Here is a 21,875-nt window from a genome sequence, read left to right as displayed (position 1 = left end):
TAAAAAAACAAAAAACCCCAATTATGAATGCATTACTTGTATAAAATTTTGAAAAATGAGTAATGCATTTCTTTACAGGTTGTTTTTAGAGGACTTAAGGCCCCATGCAACCAGGCCCTGCTTGCAGAAACAAACATAAGGGCTTATGAAGCCTCATTTCACGCCAGATCCCCAAACTATAAGCTGAAGAGTTGGGGGAAAATTTTAACAGTTGAAAAAGGACTGACTTTAAATGTCCGCTGAAGATCCGATTTTCCAACACCAATTGCTTTTCCTCCCAGGAGAACCCCCAGGCTGGGCGGGAAGGCAGAGGGGCGGGGGCTCACCTGGGTCTGAGTCGGAATTGCCTGCAGATGGCTGGCAGAAGCTTGATGGCATAAAAACATTGTTTTTTGAAACTGTCGGCAAGGAGGTGCAGGTGGGGGAGGGAACAAGAGGAAAAACAGCATGAATGGGTGGGGTGGACCCTCATGTCCCACGGGAGGAGATGGGACAGCACGCGAACAGGGCATGCAGTCTTTCCCCAGAAAGCAAACCCCAAAACTCTCTTTATAGCACTACGAGGGTCTCCAGCCCGATGGCCTTCATCTGTCTGATGACTACAGTTAATTCTGGTCAACTGGGGCCACCCCGTTGTCCCTGCACCCCTGCAGGGGCAGCCGGCAGGGGAGGTGCCGGATGCTCCAGGCCACAGTGGAGACCCTGACTCCTTCTCACCTATGGAGGATTGCCCATGGGGTCCCCTTCCCCACCTAAGATCCTCCTTCATCAGGGCAACTGCTTCCCAGGGTGTGGGCCAGCCAACAGGTTTCCACAAATGAAGTGGAATTCGTAGGGGAAGAACTCACTCTACGCAGAATGGAACCAAAGACAACACTGTTCAAATTATCGGTGCCCCTCACGCCACCAGTTGCCCTGAAGATGGAAAGCTGAGTTGTCTCTTGGGGGCTGCCGCACTGGACGGGAGGTGATTTGAAGTGGGCCAGGGGAGAAGAACAGTGGTCCCTCACCTCTTTAGCCTACATTCACAGCCCAAACACTTCTTCTCTATGCTGGTTTCCGATGCAGCAAGCACGGTCTAGCCTTGGGCAGTGAGTGGGAAGGAATAAAATCAACAAGCAGGGAGCGGAGCTCCCTCATTCCACAGAGCACCTATCCACGGGCGCAGAGATCATTAAATAAAGGATGTCGACTGCAAGCCATCTGGACAGTTCCACAATATCTGGTCAGCAGACGACAGAGTAATAGCACTGGAAAACCTAATGCAGCCTTGCAAAAAGACGCAGCCATGTCTAAAACCAACACGATGGGAAAGGGGCATGAGAGCGGGGGTGTGGAGGGGTGACTTGGGAAGGAGCCTGGCTTCCTACACTGTGTGTTCCTGTAACGCATGCGTGACTTCTATAAACAGAAACAACTTGACATCCTGAAGGTTCAGGAGTGTAAAATGATTTACATGAACTTTCCAAGAATGGATTTCAGTTGGGTAACTGGAGAACCTGTCTAAACACTCATGTATCTCCAAGTTGGTGCTACAGACAGCCAAGACAGAGGCCACAAGACAATGTCAGAGTGGGAAGTCAAGACGGTGACGAGAGAACAGCCCTGCGGTGGCGTTTACCTTCACATCTGCACAGGCGTCTCCATGGCTGGAGGCCAGGCTTTCTGAGTGTCACATTAAGTAGTGCTGATAGCGTTATCTGCCTCAGGAACCTCTCTCCTGTACCAGCCTGCATGAGTCCCCAGGCTGACCTCCATGCCTGTGCTCAGACCAGGCCTCACGTCCAGGGCCTCCAAGCCCTTTAGCCTGCCCTACTCCACAGTCTGAGCCTGGCCCACCCTTTCAGGCCCCCACAAGCTCCTCTCCTCTGGGAGTTCACAGCATCACACACGGGCCTCTGCTGGGGCCTCCTGGCTTGCTGGTTACTGTGTGTGCATGCTTGTGTGCACATGCATGTGCATGTGTGGGCTACTGCACTGGACTGCCTGTGCTGGGCATACAGCTGAGGGGTCAGGAGAACACCCCACCCCTAAACCCCCAGTCTGTGCCCAGCCTTGGAAAGAGGAGATGTAATTAACAGGCAGAGGCCCCAACGGGGCTCTAAGCAGTCAACCCCTTTCCTCCATTTCAGAGGGACGATCTCTTCCCAGTCTTCCGCAGGCCACCAAGTCTCACCATGCTGTCAGTGTCACTGATTCTAGACGAGGACCCCTGGTGCTACACTCTGGGCAAGCTCTCACCTCACTCCTGACCGAGTCTGAGCCTCAGATCGACTCTAACCGGAGCTGGGCAGGAAGGACACAGCAGATGGATGCGCAGCACTGAGGGGAACGGCGGGTTTGTAAACATAAACGCTTTTACTATTCGGTTAAGTTTGCATATTTTACCTGACTGTGAGGGTGGGAACTGGGTTAAAGAGGACGTTCTTTCTCGCTTGACAGGAGGGCAGTAATTTCCATCTTCTCTGTCAGAATCTACAGAAAATGATGAGAAGAGGAGGAGAAAAATCAGGTTGCTTCTGTTTTTAAAACTGAAGATGGTCAAAGGTGTTAAGAGAGCTCCTTACCTTCTCCGCCTTCAGGACTGGAGCCGCCAGCTGACCTCTGAAACAAGGAGCACACAGCCGGGGTCAGAGGGCATCAGCCTCACGGCAACCGAGCAACTCTTGGCTCCATAACAAATATCCCAACATGCACCGCGGGCAGCTAACTCCCAGTAACTCCCAGAGCCCAGCACCCGAACGAGCCAGGATTTCAGCCCAAAGCTCAAAAATTCCCCCTGGTGAACCTCTGCACCCAGCTTCACAAACACATGCCAAGGAATCCTCTCAGTGGCTGGGAAAGGATCCGCAGCACCCCGATCAGTTTCTTGTTTCTCCACAGGTTACGCTAACTGGCCCGCCACCCCCAAATTCAAACGCAGCCAAACTCATCTGGCCCCTGTTCATCCTGCCAAGAGCTGAAAAGCAACCCTCTCCACCCTTGAGGCAGAGGACTTGTGTAAAACGGTCGCATCACACCGGATAGGAATGGTTTCCCTTCCTAGCCCTGGAACATTCTACCGTGCACATCCTTGTCTCAGGGTGGGCCGTTATTTCCAGAGCAAGCAAGAGTTTGGATGTTTTGGACCAAAGCCCGCTTGTGAAGCGTTTAGAACAGAACCATCAAAGACAAAGCCCAGTCACAGGTTGAGGGGAGGGACCTGAAGAATTCCCTATTCCACAAACTTTAGCTTTAGAGTGTGAACAACTAGCAACCAAGACTTAAAATGGGTTCATGACCAGCCTGACCAACATGATGAAACCCTGTCTCTACTCAAAACACAAAAAAAAGTAGCTGGGCGTGGTGGCGCACGCCTGTAATCTCAGCTACAGGCTGAGGCACAAGAATGGCTTGAGCCCGGGAGGCAGAGATTGCAGTGAGCTGAGATCATGCCATTGCACTCCAGCCTGGGCCACACAGGGAGACTCTGTCTCCAAAAAAAAAAAAAAAGACTTAAAATGGGCTGGGCACAGTGGCTCACGCCTGTAATCCCAGCACACTTTGGGAGGCTGAAGCAGAAGAATCGCTTGAGCCCAGGAGTTTGAGACCAGCCTGGGAAACATGGCAAGAATCTGTCTTTATAAAAAACCAGGCCGGGCACGGTGGCTCACGCCTGTAATCCCACAACTTTGGGAGGCCGAGGAGGGCGGATCACGAGGTCAGGAGATCGAGACCATCCTGGCTAACATGGTGAAATCCTGTCTCTACTAAAAATACAAAAAATTAGCTGAGTGTGGTGGTGGGCGCCTGTAGTCCCAGCTACTTGGGAGGCTGAGGCAAGACAATGGCAGGAACCCGGGAGGCGGAGCTTGCAGTGAGCCGAGATCGTGCCACTGCACTCCAGCCTGGGCGACAAAGCGAGGCTCCATCTCAAAAAAAAAAAAAAAAAAAAAAAAAAAAAAAAACCCAACCACACAAAAATTGGTTGGGCACGGCGGTGAATGCTTGTAGCCCCAGCTCCCCGGGAGGCTGAGGCAGGAGGATCAGTTGAGCCCAGGGGTCTGAGGCTGCAGTGAGCTATGACCATGCCACTGCACTCCAGCCTGAAGGACACATCTCATCTCAAACAAAACAAAACAAAACAAAATCCCTCAAAACTTAAAATGAGTAGTGTTTATCCTCTCCTGCAACACAATCCCTCATTTATGTCCTGTCTCAGAATGTAGCAGCCAAAAGCACAGCGATGAGTGGGTGCCGCTCCTCCTGGCATACTCCCCGCAAGAGCAAGCAGAAGAACCAATTTTCTTATTTTCAAACATGTTCCTCAGAGGTCAAGTTTAGCCAAATGAGGCCCGTCTGCCTCGACAAGCTGCTGGGGCTCACGGGAGATGATGCATGTGAAAGTGCTTTGCAAACTGCAGAGGGGCCTGGGAAAGCAAACTGCAATAAATAAAACCGAAGAGCACAGGAGCCAAGGGAGACCCCCTTTAAGTCCGGGTGGCGCATTTTCCCATAAAGGGCCAGACTGTTGGTACTGCTGGCTTTGTGGGCCACTTTTGGTCTCTGTCATATATTCTTCTTTGTTTTTGCTTTTATAATCCTTTAAAAATGTAAACATCATCTTAGCTTACAGGCCCAGGACTGGAGCGTGTGGCAGTGAGAACCCAGAGAACGTTGACTTGAAGTCACATAATTCGTTCACGACAGTCAGAAAAAACCCTACCCTGGACTTTCGCCTCCCATGTGAGCTGACAACATGGGTTTGTGTGGGAAAAGCAAGCCTGAGCTGCTTGCTTGAGGCCCGTGTTCTGAGACGGCTTTGGAAATAGTCCCAGGGGACTGTACGAGTGAGGGCTGATTATCACTATCCCCACAAGATGACATCATCAAAGTGCGTGGGAAACACAAAATCCTTGTAACACAACAGTGGGTTCTATGAGTCACTGGGGCAATTGTGAAAATACCACTGAGTCCAAAACGCGATGCCATCAAGCAGCCTGGCCCTAGAGTCAGTACCAACTCTGGCCAGGACAAGAGCACGGGGGGCGCAGAGGCTGCTTAGTCCCTGCTGCCTCTTCAAGGCAAGAACTGTCAAGTTTATTCTGGCTCTACCATTTTCTCGGGGTGAAACCTTACCTCGGCCAGGCTTCGGTCTCCTCACCCGGAAAACGGGGATCATGAGGCGACAGGCAGGGCAGGTAAGGTGCTCAGCCTGGCGCTGGGAGCAGATGATTACAATGCTCGTGACCCACACCTGATGAGACCAAACTCCCAACTGATGTAAAACCCTGAGGCTACGCTGGGGGCAGGGCTTTCGAGTTCAAGGCAGGCATGAACAGGGAGTCAGGGGTGTGGAGTGAGTCCTGGGTGCAGCCAGGAGGCGAGAGACCTGGACTGGGAACCTTTCTAGAGATGCCAGAGCCTGGGGTTGCATCTGATAGTGCTCAGCTGTCACCACCTTGGCATCCCTCTTCTTGGGTGACATCTGTGGGGTGGGTACAGGTTCCAGCTATTGTTCACCCTCATACTTAGCAAAGGTGACAGAAACAAAGAGAAGCAGCATCTGCCCACCCGGGCTGCCAAAACCTTTGTTCATCTCGTGATGAGCCTGGGCATCTCATGCCTGAGCCAGCTACCACCCTTAACGGGCCCTTACATCAGCCTCCCAGTGCAGGCAGCTCTGAGAAACGACACCTAACACAGCCTCCTTGCCCTCTGGGTAATCCACGCCCTCCAGAGCCCCGCAGGCTGGCTTTGGCCTCCAAATGCTCTGTGCAGGTCCCCGTCTGAGGCCAGCTGCCTCGGCACAGCCCGATCTCCTCGGACACCGCACTGTTTGCCTCACCTCTGGCTTCCCTGGCCTTACCTGTCCTCCCATCCATTTCTAACAGCAGGCCCAGGACATCCCTGCCCCCAAGTCCCATCCTGTGGCTCTAGGCTTTTCTCTCCCCTTTTAATCCAACGAGCATTTCAACTGTACCAAAACCCTTACATGGTGTCCTCCCTGGTCCTGGGGGATCTGTCCCTTCCTAAATGACTTCTGGGACCAGGAGATGGCCATATCCTCCCTGGCCTCTGTAGACAACCTGCTCTCTCATCTAGTGACATCCTCCTTTTCCCTCAGGCTAGAACGAACCCCTTGGTGAGATGACCTCCAGGCTCCTTATAGTCTTTCTCTGTGGCTTATTCTGATCCTGGGAGTTGTGTCAGGGACCCCACTAGACTTAGGAAGGAACTGATCCTCACGGTAGAAGCCCCTTTAGCATTTGTTCAACAAAAAGACACTGCATCCCAGGCCCCCTGCAGCCTATGGAGAAGCCGGAGAAGACCTGAGTCTGGCCTTACGGAGGCAGCTGGTCCCCGAGCTCCCTCATGTCTCCTCACCCCTGCACGGGATGTTTCTCCTGCTGCCTCCACACCTAACTCTCTGGCTCAGTGGTTATCTAGGTTGATTTTCACGTGTCAATTTCCCAGTTTCCCTGTTTCTGATTTTCAATTTTATCTCCTGTGATTGCAGCACATACCCCATATTTCAATCCTTTAAAATTTGAGATGTGTTTGGTGACCTAACAAATGGTCTCCCATTCAGAATTTTCCATGTGCACTTGAGAAGGCCATGTACCCCGCTGTTTGGGTGGGGTGTCCTATATGTCTATTAGGTCTGGTTGGTTTTTGTGTTGCTCAAGTCCTGCTTCCTTACTGATCCTGTCTAGATATTCTATCCATTACTCAACATGAGGCACTGAGTCTCCAGCTCCTCACTGATCTTGTTCTATCCATTACTCAACGTGGGGTACTAAGTCTCCAACTCTTACGGCTGATTCGACTATTATGCCCTTCAGTTCTGTCCGTTTTTGCTTTGCGCATTTTGGGGGCTCTTTTCACGATACCCCATGCCTCTCAGGGATCGTGGATGCCATGGATGCTCTCTCTAGAGCAGCATGCCCAGGTCAAGAGTGTGGCCCCAGGGCTCCCAACAGTCTCCTGGGGTCTCCTCGCCTCGTGGCTCTAGGCGCAGCCCCAGGAACACTGTGGTGTCCCCAGGCATTCTGGACTCATCCTCCCCTTCACCCACCACCTCCAACCTGCCAGCAAGTCCCATTAGCTCTAGATCCTGGAGAACGTACCTTTCCCTCCTGCCTTGGTAGCCTCCTCAGGCACAGAGTCCCCTCTGCCACCAGGCTCTGGCCATGTGGCCTCCTGTTTTCTGAACATGTTGGTTGCTTCTGCCTCACTGAGTGCTGCTCCTCCGTAGGCGCCCTCCCTCCCTGTCCCTGCGTGTCTGAGATGCTGTGAGCACCACCTCCAGGGTAAGCACGTACTCACTCCCTATCCCAGCCCCTCTCGGGAGCTACCCTGTTTTGTTCTATCACAGAGGGAGATGATTTCAGAGGTGTCTCCTACAACACAGTTCATTCACCTGACACCCGGGACACCTGCACAGAAGGTGCTTGCTGAGGACTTGCTGCATGGGTGGAGGCTGTGTCCTCCACCGTGTCCCCCTTCAGTGACCCTGAGAAGAATGGGTGACTAGACAGACAAGATTCAGATGCTGTCTGACCCCTGACCTCAGGAGACCCTCAAATCCGTGCCCCAAATCTCTTCTAAGAACCTGCCTGAAGCAAAGTGGGGGGCCTCTTGGTCCTGGAAAGGCTGGGAAGCCAAGGCCTGGGAAGGACAACACAGGAAGATTCCAACAGGGGAACCTCCTGCCAGCAACTCTCCACTAAGACCCAGCGGAGGGAAGCAAGACGACGGAATGCGTGCCTGTGGACAGAGCTCTTCTTGAATCCTAACCCACTGGCCAGTGAGGCACCGCCTGCCTTCTGTCCCCGTCCAGGCCTCCACACCCTGTGCCTTGCTGGGATGGAGGGCCTTTCCTCTCAGGAGACGTTGGAACTTGCTGTCCAGCTGGCTTGTGCTGTCTTCTCCAAAGCAGGAAAAGGTTTGGGGTGAAGGAACCTCCTTTGAGCCACCCAGCCCTGCACACAGCCAATGCCAGCTCCACATTTTCCATTTCCTGGAGTCAGCAGCCCAGGAATCTGGACCTGTTTGGTGTCAAGGCAGTCTGGGGCCACCCCTCATCCCAAACAAGGCAGTGGGTCCTCAGGAGTTGGTCCCAAACAATGCCTGGGACACACTCGGGGTCAGCGCCCAGAGGTCTGCAACCAGAGCTCAGGAGGATTTTAAGAGCAAGCTCCAGACCAGGAACAGTGGCTCACGCCTGTAATCCCAGCACTTTGGGAGGCCTAGGCGGGTGGATCACCTGAGGTCAGGGGTTCGAGACCAACCTGGCCAACATAGAGAAACCCCGTCTCTACTAAAAATACAAAAAGTAGCCAGGCATGGTGGTGCATGCCTGTAATCCCAGCTACTCAGGAGACTGGGTCAGAAGAATCGCTTGAACCCGGGAGGCGGAGCTTGCAGTGAGCTGAGATAGGGCCACTGCACTCCAGCCCCGGCAACAGAGTGAGACTTTGTCTCAAAAAAAGAAAAGAGAGAGAAAAAAAACAAACAAACAAAAGAGCGAGCTCTGAGGACGCGAGCTTAACGGGGAGGGGTGAGGACAGAAGCAGGACACAAGAGCCCCATTTCCTCCTCCTCCTCCGCTTTTCCCAAACTAGACTCCACCGCTGCGAGGGGCAGGGCTTCAGGATGACACCCGGGAACGCTGGGTCAGCACCCATTTCAACACCATGATGACAGCGTCCCAGAGTAATCATAAGGAAGCAGAAGAGAAAGAAGACCAGAGGGCCCTTTGATTTCTTTCTGGCATTGGGACAGCAGAAGCGAACGGAGCAGGCTCAGAGAAGGTGAAGCAGTCCTCCCGCGGCTCGGGCTGCAGGCTGCTCAGGAGTGAGCACTGTGAGTGCTGACCCTGTGCCCTGCGTCCCTGCCAGCGGGGTAGGGGCTGGCGGCGCAGCAAGCTCCCCACCAGGAGCCATTGGGAGCTTGCGGGAAGTAGCTCAATTCTGTGAGGCGCATGAGTCCCTGTCGCTAAACACAAGACGGGGGGCACATCCCATCTGGAATGGGAATACAGGGGTGGGAAGTTTGTTTGTTGCATAAGGAATGAAACAGTGAAAATCGTGGTTGTCACATTTATTAAGAACTGCCCTGTCCAAAAAACACGGATCTTGTCAGACTGTCTGGTGTGGCCTCAAGGAGGACACGGCTGCCAAGGCGGCCCAGGGAAAGGGACAGTTTCAGAAGCCGACTCCAGACACAAAGACCAACAAGGAAGAAGCAGGGAGGAACGGCACTGTCTACCTGGTCCCCTAGGAAAGACCAGAAAGCAAGGCCATATCAGATAAATTCCCTCTAGATGGCTGGGCGCGGTAGCTCACACCTGTGATCCTAGCACTTTGGGAGGCCGAGGTCGGCGGATCACGAGGTCAGGAGATCGAGACCATCCGGGATAACATGGTGAAACCCCGTATCTACTAAAAATACTAAAAAAAAATTAGCTGGGCACGGTGGCAGACACCTGTAGTCCCAGCTACTCAGGAGGCTGAGGCAGGAGAATGGCGTGAACCCCGGGAGGTGGAGCTTGCAGTGAGCGGCGATCAGGCCACTGCACTCCAGCCTGGGCGACAGAGCGAGACTCCATGTCAAAAAAAGAGATAAATTCCCTCTATAAAACTGTGGCAACCAAGAGGCGTACCAGGGTCTCAGTGAGTCTGACAAGTTAGAAAACCTGGCTGGTCATGGCTGGATGGCTGGGATACAAAATAAATGATGGGCCAGTTCAATGCTTTTTATTCAGTGGCAGAGGCAACCAGCTGAGAAATTCCTGTCAAAAGGGCAGGCCCTGAGAAAAGCCAGTGAGAGGGGGCTTCCAAAGGTCTGAATGTTGCGGGGTGCTGAGGGCCAAATCCTGTGCAGGGACTAGAAGGTGGGGGACACTGGCCAGAGGGATTCATTCCAGAACCTCCTTAAGCTCCCTGGTGGGTATAATAAACATATCTGAAGCTCAGCAGGTCCTTGGCAGGGAGCTTCAGTCCAGTACAATTCCACCAGGTTCAGAGTGAGTGCCCAGAGCTGCCTGCTTTCTCCGCATGAAACAGAGAACTTAATCGGGATGTGGTTTGATCTTCTTCAGACCGTCTTCTGAAGCCAGGAAGTCTGATATATAGAGACTTTTTCCTGGTACTGACTCTTCCACGGCCAGGGTTCTGACGAGACTGAAAGATGATAAGGGCCCTTTACAAGCAACAATTCAGCGAGCCACAATTTATCAAGAACTCTCAGCTTTACATTCCCCCCAGGGACTGTGGAATAAAGTGAACAGACTATACGTGATGGATGAGACCTGCCGGGTAACATGGGGGCGGTTTCCTGAACGCCAGTGTGATACAGAGTGAGACCCAAATTAAAGTCTCAGGCCAAGAAGCAGCTGGCATCGGGTTCCATCTGACTTGATCTATGGCCTAAGTAACCTAAAATAGTTTACTTTGCTCTGAGCAGGCCCAATTAGTAGAGAAAGCCAATTAACAGGAGCCCTCAGCAACCAGTCAGGGTGCTCTCTGCAGACAGCCCGAGGGAAGGAGCCCTGGTTGGCTCAGAGCTGTCACAAGGGGCTTGACGATGGCTCTCCTGGGGTTCCTGAAAGTGGGTGTCCGAAAGTTACAAATGCTAAAACTATAAGGTGCATGTTATGCGCATGGCCACCAGAGCTACACTGGAACATTTACACACTGCTCCGCGCAGCCCCCAATCCTGGCTCTCCCACGGTGACCCCCAGCTCACCCCAAGGCTCCCTGCCATACAGTTTCACCTTCCCCCTGCCAGTGTGGGGGACTGCTTGAATTTCTTAGGATCAGAGCCTCAGACCCAAAGTCCATGAGAATTAGGATGCTGAGATCTACCTGGGCTGGCCAGGCCAAAGAGATGAACATCTGGATGAGGTAAGGCCCCTCCGGACACTCCCGCACAAGCCTCTGTTGAGAAGTACACAGGGCACAGAACAGCGCGTGCGCTCTTGAAGAGCACCTGCTGTCACAAAAACTCTGTGATCCACTTGTTTGCTACTCTCATTCTAGAAACCATCACCTCTGCAGCTGGAGAGTTCTATGTGGGCTGCGTTTTTCAAACCCAGGCACCTGTGGAAGGCCTCTGGGGTGGACCCTAAAGACCATCTGTTCCCAGAGGGCTGAAGATGGAAACCTGAGAACACCATTTCCTGTGCTCTCAAGGACCAGAGATGCAGTAACTCACCATACCCGATTCAGGAGAAGTTTCCAGCAGCTGCTCTGCCAACAAAAGAAGGGTGCAGCCACCTCCTAATTCTCGCTCTGGTGGCTGTCACATGAGCTTGTGGGAGGGCTGTAATCCCAGTGCACTGTAGGACAAGCGCCTCCTGGCTGGACTCCTTCCCGTGGCTCCTGTCTCACTACCCCAAACCCACTTTTGTGTCACAAAGGCCACGACCGCCGTTACCCCCTCCCCATAGCCTCTGGCACAAGTAAAGACTGTTGCTTCTTTTTCCATCACACACTGACTCCTCCAAAATGTTAACACAGGACTCCAACCCACCCCTGGCTGAATAGTGTTTCCTAAGTGTCCTGGGGTTTGGTGGCTGTAGCTGAATGTTAATAATTTCCTTAAAAACTGGGGACTGGTATGTGCTAGAAGGAACGCTGAGGTCTGGGGTAAGGTTTGGGACCATACTAGCCTGGAAGGCTGCCTAGTGCTCAGGCAGGTAGAGCTGGGTCCCTTCTTTTCTTGTTAAGAGTCCTTTTTCCCTGTCCTGAGAATGGGGGTCTTCTGTCATGAGTTACCTAGAGGATGGAGTTTTCAATCCTGAATGTAGGATAATGTTTACCTTTCCCAATTTATCAAACTTCAAAAACCCAAGACATTTCTTGTTCTTGAGAGTTCACAATCTTCTCCACCTATAATCTTCAAAAGGCTTCTTAATACAAAGATAAAGGGCTCAGGGGATTCCTTCTGGATTCAAAGGAAGAGTCTTTTCTTCTTCCTGCTTTGATTGAAGACAATCAGTTCACCGCCTTAACCACAGTCCAAACACAATCAGTCTTGCAAAGTCATCTGTGTTGGAGAGTGCCTCTTCCTAGATATCAAAGGAAGCCTTAGCTTCTTGGGTTTCTAAGACGCTAAACTTGAATGCCCACATTCAGGGAAACAAGAAAAAGAAAAATGGAAGGAGGGTGAAGGGGTCAAATCAGGTTTGGAAGGTTCTACTTCACACGACTCAATTCCTCCTGACCCCTCATGTCTTTTTCGAGAAACACGATTCACCTCTTGCTGTGGGTATATATTCCCCCAATTTAGAAAAGGCTAAAAGGGGATTCGATCTTCCCTGACTTTTCAGCAGCATGAATTAAAGGGAGTTGGAAGAAATCCTTGTCATCTTTTAAGTTACCATTAGCTGCTTACAATTAGCTAGGGCCAGGATCTGAGGGACCCGAAGGGAAAGGGGCTGGTCTGGGTTGGGCTCCCCCTGGGCAGTAGGAGTGCCGAGTAGGTGTGGACTTACCCCTGCCAGTTCTCGCGGAAAAGGAGGAAGCTGGGCTTCAGGAGCGGGAGGCGGAGGAGTGCTGGCTGAGGCGCCAGCAGGGGCAGGAGGTTCTAGGGCATGCTCGCCAGCTGACTCGGGGTGACCCGTGCCATGGTGGGGGGCCTCAGCCTCCCCCCGAGGCTCCTCTCCCGAATCCGACAAGTCTTTTTGCTCTGCAGGGGACTGGGAGCAAAAAAGACAATTTTCCTTCAATGTGAATAAAGGCTGCACCACACAGCAGGAAGGGCGGGCAGGGGTCAGAGGCTGGAGCTGGCTCAAGCAGCTCCTGCGCCTGGGAGGAAGGTGGGGAGAGCAGGCACGTGCTACTCAGCAAAACCGGCTCTCCTGGCTGACGGAAGGGAAAGTGAGAGTGGACTAGGTGCCATGTGACTCTGCAAGGGGCTCTACAATGTATGAGAAGCAGGACCCTCGTTTCCAAAACTATGGGCTGCCTGATAAGGAGCTACTTGGCTTATGGGCCTTGGTGATCAAGGAACAGGGATGATCATGCAAAAGATTTAAACCCTTTCAGGATCTCAAAAATACTGAAGTGGGGGAGCCAGCCATCAGCACCATTTCTGTGCTTCAGGAAAGGGGGAGGTGGGCCTGGAACCCCACAGTTTGGGAGAAACCAGGGAGGCGGGGGTCAAGGGCTTCTGTCTCTCGCTACAGTTCTTCTAGCACTTTCCATTTGTTCTGCTTACACCCAGGATGCAGAAAGCGCTTTCCCACCTCAGTGAGTGCAGGTGTGGGGTGACATGGACACCGAGAGCTGGTTTTTGCATCACTGGCAGGCAGGTAGTTCAGCTGAAGGGGGGGGGCCCATCCGCAGTGCCCCTTGGCCTAGGATTCTCCCAGGTGCATCCTCAACACCTTGGGCAAGGGCTCATCTGGAAAGCTGCCAAGGTGAGAGCAGCTGGTCCTGGGTCTTCCTCCCCAGAGTACAACACCCGGTATCCTTTAAGGTGGTTCTTGGGACTCCAGCAGGGCTTCCATGGGCTGAGAGCTCTGTGGCCATAACTCCAAGACTTTTCTTGAGAAATGGGTTAAACACCTGGCATCCTAAAACAGACAGGCTCCAGTCCCCAAACCTCCCTCTTGGCATTATACAACGACATGGAGCCATTTCTCGCACTCAGCGACCTAAATGACTACAGGGCTACCCCGTCTCCCTGTGGATGTGGATGTGTTTCTTCTGGATGTGAAGTGGCTGACCTCTTTAGACGGGGTTTGGGCACTACTTAAAAAGTAGTGATCTAGGAGGATGAAAGGAGCTACACAAAGAGGATGTAGGAGAATGTCCACAAATTCCTAGGAAAGCAAAAGCAATCTTCACATCTCAAAAGTAATCAAGGGGACACTGTTGCCTCTTTGTATCCAGGGCAGATCCACAGACCAGCCGCTCTCTAAACCTGTACAGGGCACCGTGGTTGGTCCAGCCACCCATGTCTGTTGCTACTTTATGGGGAGAGACTTAACACCTCACAAGAGAAAAATTAAACCCAGAGCTCTGTGAGGCACTGCCTATCTCTACTTAGAACCTCTTGAATTTTTTGAAGTCCCTGCTTTTGAAATGTAAATATTCGAACACCCTCATGGTAATTCAAAATGCTAAACAGGAGGCCCAAGAAGTAAGTCACAAACATGGAAATCGAGACATCAAAACAGGATCAAATTCGTCATCTTCGGTTAAGATGAGTTTGTTGAGAAGTACTACATCACTTCCTCTCTCAGATGGGAGAATTAACAACGTCATTCCAGAATTTTCTACTCAGGTCCTAGCATTTCTCCTGGGCAGGAAGCGTGAGCTCTAAAGAACCAAGGTGAAGCCTGGAGGTTTTCAACATGTCTGGTAAAATCAGACATCAAGATTTTGCCAGCCTTTGACCTCATCCTAAAATACACATGGCTGGCGAAAACCACGTGCACCAGGGCTAAGGTCATCACAACAACAGTAAGCCTCAAAAGCAGGTCTAAACACGCTACGACCACATTTTCAGTGATACTGTACTTTCTGCTAAATAGCATTTCTGTAACTGCCTTCTGTCTTTTTACCAAATGGGCATTATTCTGCTAGTACAACCTCAAAGCCTCCCCACTTCAGATTAACAAACGCTCTGGAGAGAGAGCAACTGAAAGAAATGTTTAGTCTTTACAAATAATGGAACAGCCCACATAAGGATATTTAAGTTCTCTTCACATTAAAAAGAAAAAGAAAGAACTCTACCTCCATCCAAGACAGTTAAGAAGGAAAAGTTTCATTTTTGCCCCGGAAACACTGGTGCATGTAAATGCAGGCATTTCGCCGAGACAGCAGAGCCCTCCCCAGGAAGCCCCGGCATGGAAAGGCAGTAAGCAACATCCCTGTGCTGCCAATCTGGCCATGGCTTCATTTTAGGCGCTAGGACTACAATTAAAACCACACATGGCTTTTTCTGCCCTGGAACAATAGGATTTGGCAACCTCACCCAAGGTTAAGTGATGCCACCAGCACCCACACGCAGGCCACGGTCCCAATCTGCAGTGTGCTGAAGTGCAATCTGGCACATCAATGGGGCCCACAGAAAACCGCTGTGTGGCTCTGCCACTGAACAAAAACAAAATTAACTCCTGGGCTGGCAGCTTCATGTCTTTCTTTTCAACTCCAAATCATGTTGAATCATGATTCAGCAATAAAACCTGAGCATACAGAGCTGTCTCCTTTGAATGGTGTGAGGGCAGATGGTGGAGAGGAAGGGGCTCTTTTACTTGCACCCCATAGGGTGGTCTGAGATCTTGTTTACTGAAAGGTAAGTCAGCTGGTCCCACAGTTGATGAGACCTCTTGATCTTTGGAGATCAAGAAGTTGTTAAAGTCACTATAAGTAACATCTGGGGGACAATTTAAAACGAGGACTGTATATTGGAGGATATTACTGAATTAACGTTTCGTAGGAGTAACATGGTAGTGAGACCATGCAGAATGGCCTGATCCCTATGAGATACCCGTGGAAGAATTCAGGGCAGAAATGTCACATGGGCTTAACTTCCAGTATCAGAGCGGAGGCCAGCAGTGTTAACAGGGAAGCCAGGGGCAGGATTCCCAGTTGAGGGCAGCAATGTTAACGGCGAAGCCAGGTGCAGGATACCCAAGTGTTTGCAGTGTCACTCTTTTCCAAGGATTTGAAAATTTTCAAAATAAAATGTTGAAGCAAAAAGAGTGGGGGGTGGGGAACCTCCTCAGAAAAACAACGGCAGCAGCTCTGACAGCTCGCTCCAAGCTCGGCTTCTAGAGAGCAAGACAGGGATGGGTTGATGACCTCCGCAAGAGAGAACGAAACCAGGAGGGCTCTCAAACCCTCACTTCTGACACATACTGCAGCTGCTCCCTGCAGGCCCTGAACCAGAAAGCCAAGGAGAAACAAAGCCAGCCGCCCGCCCTGTGTGTTTACTTTCCACCTCACTCCCGAGTGGCAGGAAGGACTCCAGAGCCATGTGGACACTGTCCTCCGACAGGGAAGCGGACACCCACAAAGACTCCTCCCGCTCCTGGCCTCAACACAGAGGTTTCCCACATGCCTCTCCGGCGACGGTGCCACAGAAGTGCGAGTGACAGAAGTGGGCAGCCCGACTCCCAAGGCTGGAGGGCAGTTATTTTTAGAAGTCCATTTAGAATGGCTGTGAGTCAATATTCTGATAAGACCTATATTTGGCATTTTATTTTTAATTTTCATTTTTATTTTTTTTGAGATGGAGTCTCACTCTGTCGACCAGGCTGGAGTGCAGCAGTGCGATCTCGGTTCACTGCAGCCTCTGCCTCCCGGAGTCAAGCGATTCTCCTGCCTCAGCCTCTGAGTACCTGGGATTACAGGCATCTGCCATCACGCCTGGCTAATTTTTTGTATTTCTAGTAGAGATGGGGCTTCACCATGTTGGTCAGGCTGGTCTCGAACTCTTGACCTTGTGATCTGTCCGCCTCGGCTTCCCAAAGTGCTGGGATTACAGGTGTGAGCCATCACGCCTGGCCTACTTGGCATTTTTAAAAATGCCTTCCTAGCTAGCCTTCCGGTTCAACTCCAACATGTTTACGTAATTGGCATAGACCCCTTGAAGATCATACATGCAAATTAGCCTGCAAATCACAAAGCAACGAAACCCCCTTAGCTGTGAAAACATTACTGATGCAGCAGGTAGTGACTTTAAAAGCACTTTAAATTCATCTGAGCAAATATTACATGTTACTGTTTCATCTTGCTGGTTGCCCTAAAGTCTTCGGATTTAAAGAATTATTGATTTCTATCATTTGTTTTAAACCAGGGGTTGGCAAGCTGTTTTCTGCAAAGGGTCAGATACTAAATATCTTAAGGCTCTGCAGGCCACATGGTCTTTGTCCAAATACTACTGCTGTATCAGCCACAGGCTACTGCAAAGGGGATTGCTGTGGTTCTGTTCTTGTTGGCTTATGCCCACAATCCTAGCACTTTGGAAGGCTGGGTCAGGAGAACTAATTGAAGCTATAAGTTTGAGACCAGCCTGAGCAACATAGCAAGACATCATCTCTAAAAAAAAAAAAAAAATTTATTTTTAATTAGCCAGGTGCGGTGGTGGTGCCTGTAGTCCCAGCTACTCAGAAGGCTGAGGCGGAAGGATTGCTTGAAGCCAGGAATCTCAGATTGCAGTGAACTGTGATCACGATCCTGCAATCCAGCCTAGGCCAAAGAGTAAGACTCCGTCTCTCAAAGATAAAAACATAAACATATAAAACAACAGCAGCAAAAAACAAAACAAAACAAAAAAAGCACAGGTGACAGTGCTGTGCCTTAATTTGCTAACCTTTGTTTTAAACTAAAAATGGTTCAAAAGATAATCATAACGTAAAATTCTAGAAAATCCTGATTTTACTGAACACCTCAGGAATGACTATAACATTTCCAACAGAGCTCCAACAATAGTAAAGTCCTGAGCCTTTACTATTCTCTAAAACTAGAGAAATGCACCAGTCCTTTCGTACTGAAGGAACCTCCAAAAGACAAATCATAAAACCACGTCATTAAGCTGTACTTGTCAGGGCCCAAGGGAGAGGAGATAGCAGAGGCAGATTTATCTTGGAAATACCTGGAGAACCAAAACAAAACTAGAAGAAAGTTTTCATATGTTTCTGGATTTCTTCTTCAGCAAAAAAAGTAACAATGGGAAAGTTTCACAAATTAGTAAATAAGTCCAGGCTAACACACAGGCATCCTGGGAGGGGTGTGTTGGGGGAGGTTTAGGACAATCATTTTCCCTCCTCCCCAATCCCCCCAAACACACACACCCGACCCCCACAGAGCACTTGAATATTGCTCAGGAAAACTGGGCCACATCAAGATAAATGCTGGCTTCGGGACAGGACCTAAGACCAGCAGCCGTGAGTCCCAGATCATGAGAGCGGCTTCCAGCCTGGGAGCTGGTCACCTGTGAGGGGACAGAAGCCACAGGAGAATGGAGTTGATGAGATTCTCAAAGGCTGTTATCACCAACAAGATGCAGACATCCTCAAAACACACCGAAATAGCACAGCACTTGGTCACTCTAACATGTTGCAATGGGTGTGAGGTGGGGAGTACCGCCACTGGGCATCAGTGCGGAGGGACCACACATTATTTCTGGATAAACAGTGGGGGTCCCCATGCAAGCTGAGGAGTCACTGCCACACAGCACCACCGACTAACTTCTGACGCAACTCTGACCTTCCACACTGATCTGTCAGTGAGAGAAGCCGATGGCTTCAAGGTAAACAGCATCCATCGTTGTCTTATCACAGAACCCTGCTGCTGCGCCAATCAGACCTTCCACAGGCTGCCAGCTCATCGCCATGAATCAGGCGAGGTACTTCCAACCACACTGCGACCCAGACACCCTGAATCCAAGGGAGAAGCAGCCTCATGGACACAGGGTATAAATATATAATGCAAACAAATGAACAATTACTGTAAATGCACGTATGCCAAGTTGGTTAGGGCCAATGAATCCAGTCTTGAAGGTCTTGTTTCCCCTGTAACCACCATTGCTCTCCTCCTTTCCCTCCCTCCCTGACTTCCTCCCCACCTTCCTTCCTCCCTTTGCCCCCTACTGTCCCTCTGCTACTGGTTTTCCTAAGGTACAGTGGCATTTTTCAAACAAATCATCAGGAATTAGGAGGAAGCTTTCTAACACTGTTTCAATAAACTCTCTGAGCTCTTTCCACAACAGACCCATCCTAACCTCTCTCCACGGTAATCTAAAGCCACCAGGCCTTTTCCCTCCAAACTCAACGTGAAGGTGTAAAGGCCTCTGCTTAGGTCTCCCCGTCTGTGGGCAGAAGTGGCCTTGGCAACGCGACCTGGAAAAGAGACTCTCAGTGAAGAGAGAACAAATCAGAGTAACGAAGTGAAGAGAGAACGTACCAGCCCCTTACCTTTTGTCCTTTATCCTTCTGAAACACAAAGACGGGCGGAGCAATGGCAGGCTTTTCTGCAAAAAGAAAAATTAGTTTTTTTCCCCCCAACACTATATGCATACAGTAAACAAAGCTACATTTGTTTGTAATATGTTAAACATATATATAAATAAAACTAGTAACTCCAGAAAACATCAAATCACTTAGAACAGCATCTTGACTTGGATGCTTGGATGCACAGGTGTGCTGGGTTTGTGAAACACACCCAGAATGATGTGACGTGTGCCCTCTGCTGTATGCATTTATCGTCGATAAGGAGCTTTCAAGACTCATTGAGACTGGGCGTGTAAATGGGAGTGGGAGAGCAGTGGAGAGCGTGGCAGCGCTATTTGGCGCCATCAACCACGGCCTTGCAGGAATGTGGCGCACAGACACTGGCTTTTTACGTGGCACTTCCTGAGTTGCAAATGTTAAGAGACTAATCTAGCTTTTTAAAGTTTACAGGCCAGAGGGCAACCAAAAAGGGCCATGTTGCTTATGCTCTTTGCAGAGACAGTTCTGGTAGAACAATCCCAACGCTCAACCTGGATCTCTAAGTGAGTGCTGGTAGGGAGGAAAGGATGTCTGGAGTTGCTAGAGGTCTGAGAGTTCATCTTGCACCGCGGCTGTTGAAGGAAGAAACACTCTGGGGTGTTCTGTCCCTTGATGGGACAAGAGCAAGGCAGCCTGTAATGCCCATGCAACACCATCTGTCTCCTACCCAGAGGCAGCCAGATCCACAGCCCTGTGCCACTCAGTCCCAGAGTGGGTGATAGCCTAGGAGGCCCTGCTGCCTCCATGGGAAGCACAGATGAGGACTGCCTCGACCCCACGAGGAGGTGCAGACCACACCTGCCTCATGGCGTTGGGCCTGCATGTACTTTGATGAACCCTGGGGGTGCTCTCAGGGCCTCTTTCACCATTCAGGGCACTGAGGGCCCAGCGTGGAGGCCAAGCAAGAGCCGCTGTGACTCTGATGAGTGCTTGCTGCGGGCCGCACACTGGTGCCTCCGCGGTGAGCAGGATTTGGGCAGAGCCTTGCTTTCGCAGGGCCCCCCCTATTGTGGGGAGCCAGACATTAGCCAGGAAGCATGCACTGCCTGTGATCATGACGAAGGCACTCCGCCTGGGCATTGACCCGGTCTGCTCTGGAGTCCAGGTGAGGTCCACGAGAAGAGGGGGCTGTGCTGGGGTCTCAAGAAGAGCTGGAAGGCAGAGCAGCAGCAGCTTGAAGGCACAGCTTGTGGGGTAATGGGGGTGGGGGCAGGCGGTGGGCATGCTGACTTGCTGGGGAAATGTCATAAAAGGCAACGGGATGCCTGGGGTTGGTTTAGCTTGAAAGTAAACAGTTTGGGGAAGGGAGAGTGAGGGTGGCCATGGGGAGACCAGGTGGGTAGTGACTGAGGTGGAGAGAAAGGGACAACACCAAGATGACCAAACAGACACCATCCCACTCCTGCAGAAGCAGGACAGACTCTGGTCTTAACCTTGGGGCGACAGTCCACAGCCAGGCAGCCCACTGATGGTGACATTCCCCACCATCCTCCCTGAAGCCTCGGCACGGTGGGGTCCAATTCACTGTGTACAGCCAAGGTAAACACTGGGGTGACTGGCATGCACGAGACCCAGGGGCTACAAGGGAGCAGGTGGGGGTCAGAGGGGTCTCCAACCAGACTTCCAGGTTTCCCTAAGCAGACTTCTTGCCAACACAACGCACAGGTGCCACTTGACAAATGTGAACTAATGCGCCTATGCCAGGCAATAAATGATGTCAAAGGGATGCTGGAGGGCTCTGGGACAGAGCAGCAGCATACCCACACTGTGTCTGCTACCAGGATCCTAGAGGCCTTCCAGTGCCGCGTCTGTACCCCACAAGCCCAGCCCCGACCTCTGCATTTGCCTCTCTGCCAGCTGCCAGGTCACAAGATGCACAGGAAGGAGCCAGGGTTTCAGCCAGTTTGGCACTCTCCAACCCCATTTTCTTTAGGGAGCTACCCACCCCTCATCCCCCTGTCCCTGGTTCAGAGGGTGCCAAGCTCAGTCCCAGCTCCAGGCCTGACAAAGAGAGTCCCGCATGCGTCGGCAAACACACAGCACATGAACAAGGCCGGGCCTTTCGCTGGAGATCCTGGGGCTGATGAGCTGCTGGTGAATGACCCTGAGGCTGCCATGCCAATCCCATGTCACCGAGAGGGGCCCTGAACCAGAGCCAACCAGAGGGTAGCAGAGTCACAGAAGGAGCGGGAGGACTAAGTCTGGCCTGTGTTCAGCCCTGAGTCAAGCTTGGCCCAAAGCTAACTCTGTCCCCAGACTTTTCAGTGAAGCCAATCAGTGCTGATTTTTGCTTAAGCCAGTTTGAGCTCGATCTCTGCCCCTTGTCACTAACAGACTCCAGTCTGAGAGAGGCATGGTCCAGTCACTGCAGACTTAATTACACACATGCTGCAGGCCAGTATCTGTGGAAGAGACCTTGGACAGGCCTCAAAGTGACGCTGAGAAGCTTTCCTCTCTTCATAGCAAGTGTCACTGCCTGATCCACTCCATATTGATGGGCTTATGGTCTGTCTCACCCATTAAGATATAAACTCCATGAGATCAGAGACTGCTTTGTTCCCCTGGGTACCCCATGGTCTGAGAACAGTACTTGGCACACTGTATGGATTCAACAAACACTTCATGAAGGGGAGGGGAGGGGGACATTAGAGAAAATGTGAGGCGAAGACACTCGGTGCCAGGCTAGTCAGGAAGGGCTAGAAGAGAGAGAACCATTTGGATGGAGAGGAGTGTGCGCTGGTGATGAGAACCGTGTCAGTGGATCTGCAGGTACGAGGAAAGGACTGCAGCTACTTGAGTAACTATGGGAGGCCTGGGCTGGCTGTGGTGCCAAGGTCCTGCCTGGAGCCTTCTGGACACACAGCAGGGCTGGGGGGCATGGGCC

At 51.3% G+C, this 21,875-nt stretch overlaps 1 protein-coding gene across 4 annotated transcripts in view; it reads right to left on the bottom strand.

Moving 5' to 3' along the window:
• Positions 1 to 21,875, bottom strand: part of RANBP3 (RAN binding protein 3) — a 62,743-nt gene that overhangs the window by 23,439 nt on the left and 17,429 nt on the right. For 2 of the 4 annotated variants that reach the window (XM_023186743.3, XM_023186744.3), the window contains exons 2-5: positions 18,917 to 18,972; positions 12,482 to 12,685; positions 2,568 to 2,604; positions 2,389 to 2,475 (exon numbers count right to left, since the gene is read on the bottom strand). In XM_023186743.3, coding sequence (XP_023042511.1) covers positions 2,389 to 2,475; positions 2,568 to 2,604; positions 12,482 to 12,685; positions 18,917 to 18,972 — 384 coding nt within the window. The remainder of the gene's footprint in view (positions 1 to 2,388; positions 2,476 to 2,567; positions 2,605 to 12,481; positions 12,686 to 18,916; positions 18,973 to 21,875) is intronic. The other 2 variants (XM_023186745.2, XM_023186746.2) reach the window with 1 other exon arrangement.

Source organism: Piliocolobus tephrosceles, chromosome 21 (genome assembly GCF_002776525.5).
Source record: "Piliocolobus tephrosceles isolate RC106 chromosome 21, ASM277652v3, whole genome shotgun sequence".
NCBI classification, from domain to species: domain Eukaryota; kingdom Metazoa; phylum Chordata; class Mammalia; order Primates; family Cercopithecidae; genus Piliocolobus; species Piliocolobus tephrosceles.
The sequence above is the reverse complement of the archived record's forward strand: the minus strand, read 5'-3'. Positions and strand labels throughout refer to the sequence as shown.